At 60.6% G+C, this 2,512-nt stretch overlaps 1 protein-coding gene across 1 annotated transcript in view; it reads left to right on the top strand.

The window, feature by feature from the left end:
* The window catches only part of B4GALT7 (beta-1,4-galactosyltransferase 7), a 3,702-nt gene extending 1,190 nt beyond the window's left edge, over positions 1-2,512 (top strand). Inside the window, exons 2-6 of the mRNA XM_009286008.2 lie at positions 5-264; positions 976-1,201; positions 1,476-1,559; positions 1,742-1,846; positions 2,024-2,512. Coding sequence (XP_009284283.1) covers positions 5-264; positions 976-1,201; positions 1,476-1,559; positions 1,742-1,846; positions 2,024-2,179 — 831 coding nt within the window. The 3' untranslated portion in view covers positions 2,180-2,512. The remainder of the gene's footprint in view (positions 1-4; positions 265-975; positions 1,202-1,475; positions 1,560-1,741; positions 1,847-2,023) is intronic.

Genomic DNA, 2,512 nt, shown 5'->3' with positions numbered 1-2,512 from the left:
CCAGCTCAGCTGCTCGGGCGAGGGGCCGGCCCCCGGCGGCGGCGGGCAGAGCCGGGGGGGTCCCCGCCAGCCCTGCCCGCCCCAGGCCCCCCTCCTGCCGGCGGAGGACGAGCCAACGTGGGGTCCCCACCGCCTGGCGCTGCTCGTCCCCTTCCGGGAGCGCTTCGAGGAGCTGCTGGCCTTCGTGCCCTACATGCACCGCTTCCTGAGCAAGAAGAGGATCCGCCATCACATCTTCATCCTCAACCAGGTGGATCATTTCAGGTAGCGTCTCCCCTCGCCGCAGCGAGCAAAGGGAGCGAGGGGGCCCTTCTCCGAAACTCAGTCCCCGCTGTGAGCGCTGAGGGGGTCTCCCGCTTGCTTCTGGCGGCATGGAGAAGTGTAGGGCCTGGGCAGCGGGGAGTCAGGGCTGGGGCGTGATGCTCTCCCCAAATTTACTCACTCTAGAGCTTATAGAAGGACAAAGCGGTATTTTGCTTGTCTCTTCCTAAGCAAGAAGAGAATTAATTCTCTACCCCCAGATATTTCAGCGTTCTCCCCAGTGTCGCAGGTCCATAGCAGCAAACATCTGAGGATGCTGAAATTCAAAGAAATACTGTGGGGTGTTTGGAAATGCCGTCGCTCACCCCCTGCTCGCTGTCTGGTACCTGCCTGCAGCCCTGGCAGGTGCTGTGCAGCTCCCCAGCTGGCCTCGGGCAGGACAGGGTTTGCTGTAGCCCCTTGCTGTCTGCAGCGGCCGAACCCCTGCGCGTCGCCGTCGGGCTCAGCGTGTGCTGCCTGCGTAGGGAGAAGCAGGGGTGCAGTTTCAGGACGGGCAGCCATGGCACCCAGTACTGTGAAGGCAGGGAACACCGTGTTTGTGTGTGTCCCCGTTTGGGGACTGGTTGAACATTTAGTGTTGAGGAGCACGGGAGAGGGACGTGAAGGGACGACGGCTGCTGTGTGTGGCGCTGAGAATCCCCGGTCCTGCGGCAGGTTTAACAGGGCGTCCTTGATCAACGTGGGCTTCCTGGAGAGCGGCAATGACACCGACTACATCGCGATGCATGACGTCGATCTCCTGCCCCTCAACGAGCAGCTGGACTACGGCTTCCCGGAGGCAGGGCCCTTCCACGTGGCATCCCCGGAGCTGCACCCGCTCTACCACTATAAGACCTACGTGGGCGGCATCCTGCTGCTCACCAAGCAGCACTATGAGATGGTGAGCACGGGGGTGGGACGTCCTGGCCAGTTTGGGGCAGGGGCTACAACATTGTCTTGGTGAACAGTTGTACATTTTGTGCTCCACGCTTGGGAAGGGGGGAAAAAGAGTCAAAATGGTTCGGGGACAGAGCCTGCGGTGTGATCTGGTGGGGGGCAGGAGAGGGGAGGCTGCGCTGGTGCTCAGGGCTTGTGATGCTGGTGTCTGCTCCTCTGCAGCGCATGGAGTTGTGCTGGACCAGACCTTGGCCAGTACAATGCCCCTCTCATTTCAGTGCAACGGCATGTCCAACCGCTTCTGGGGCTGGGGACGGGAGGACGACGAGTTTTATCGACGTATCAAAGGAGCTGGTCTCCAGGTAAGGGGTGCTTCCTGGCCTCCTAGGTTGAAATTGCCCTTCTCCTTGTCTCCCTGCTTGGCCCCTGGCTGTAGCCGCCCAGGTCGGGACCTGGGGAAGGCAGCCCTTCTGCACTCCTCACTCCAGTAGCAGGCGCAGCAAGTTTTCCAGTAGCTTTACAGAAGCTTTGCTTTCCTTTCCAGGTTCGCCGTCCCTCTGGAATCACGACTGGATACGAGACTTTCCAGCACCTCCATGACCCAGCCTGGAGGAAGAGAGACCAGAAGCGCATCGCTGCGCAGAAGCAGGTGAGACCTCAGCGTGGTTGAGGGGAACCACGGGAGATTTGGGTTGTGGTCACCATGTGCTCTGAGCCCTCCTTTCTTGTGTCCTCCCCTGCCAGCTCTGCGCTCCCTCCCCGGGCACTGGGTGCTTCCCCCTCCGCTGGAAGCCAGCGCAGGCTGAATGGTCTTTCTCTTCCTCAGGAGCAGTTTAAGGTGGATCAGGAGGGAGGTCTGAACAACGTGAGGTACCGAGTTGAGTCACGGACAGCTCTGAGTGTGGCAGGAGCCCCTTGCACCGTCCTTAATATCTTGCTGGACTGTGACACAAGCGAGACCCCCTGGTGCACATTTGGCTGAGCCTGTCTCCTGTGTGCCGGTCGTGTGCGCTGTGCTTGTGCCAAGATGCCGGGGCTGCTTGGAGCAGGCAGGATTTTTGCAGCAGATGAGCATGGTGGTGCTGGCGAGACACAGAGGAACAGAAAGGGCTGTGAACCGGGCTTTGCTGGGACCAACAGAAGAGGCTGAGAGTGGGACTCCGCGGCATCGCTGTGGACATTGGTGCTGCCTCCCAGGGCAGGTGCAGGAGGCAGTTTTCCTCCGCTGGACATGGCTGAGCTACCACCCAGCTCAGAGGACAATAAAGAACTATCAGGGCACCTGTGAGTTGTGAATGCCCTGGGCTGCGCCGCA

The sequence above is a fragment of the Aptenodytes forsteri genome, unplaced genomic scaffold, assembly GCF_000699145.1.
Source record: "Aptenodytes forsteri isolate BGI_AS27 unplaced genomic scaffold, ASM69914v1 Scaffold54, whole genome shotgun sequence".
Classification (NCBI taxonomy): Eukaryota; Metazoa; Chordata; class Aves; order Sphenisciformes; family Spheniscidae; genus Aptenodytes; species Aptenodytes forsteri.
Note: the sequence above shows the minus strand (reverse complement) of the source record. Positions and strands in the feature narration are given on the sequence as shown.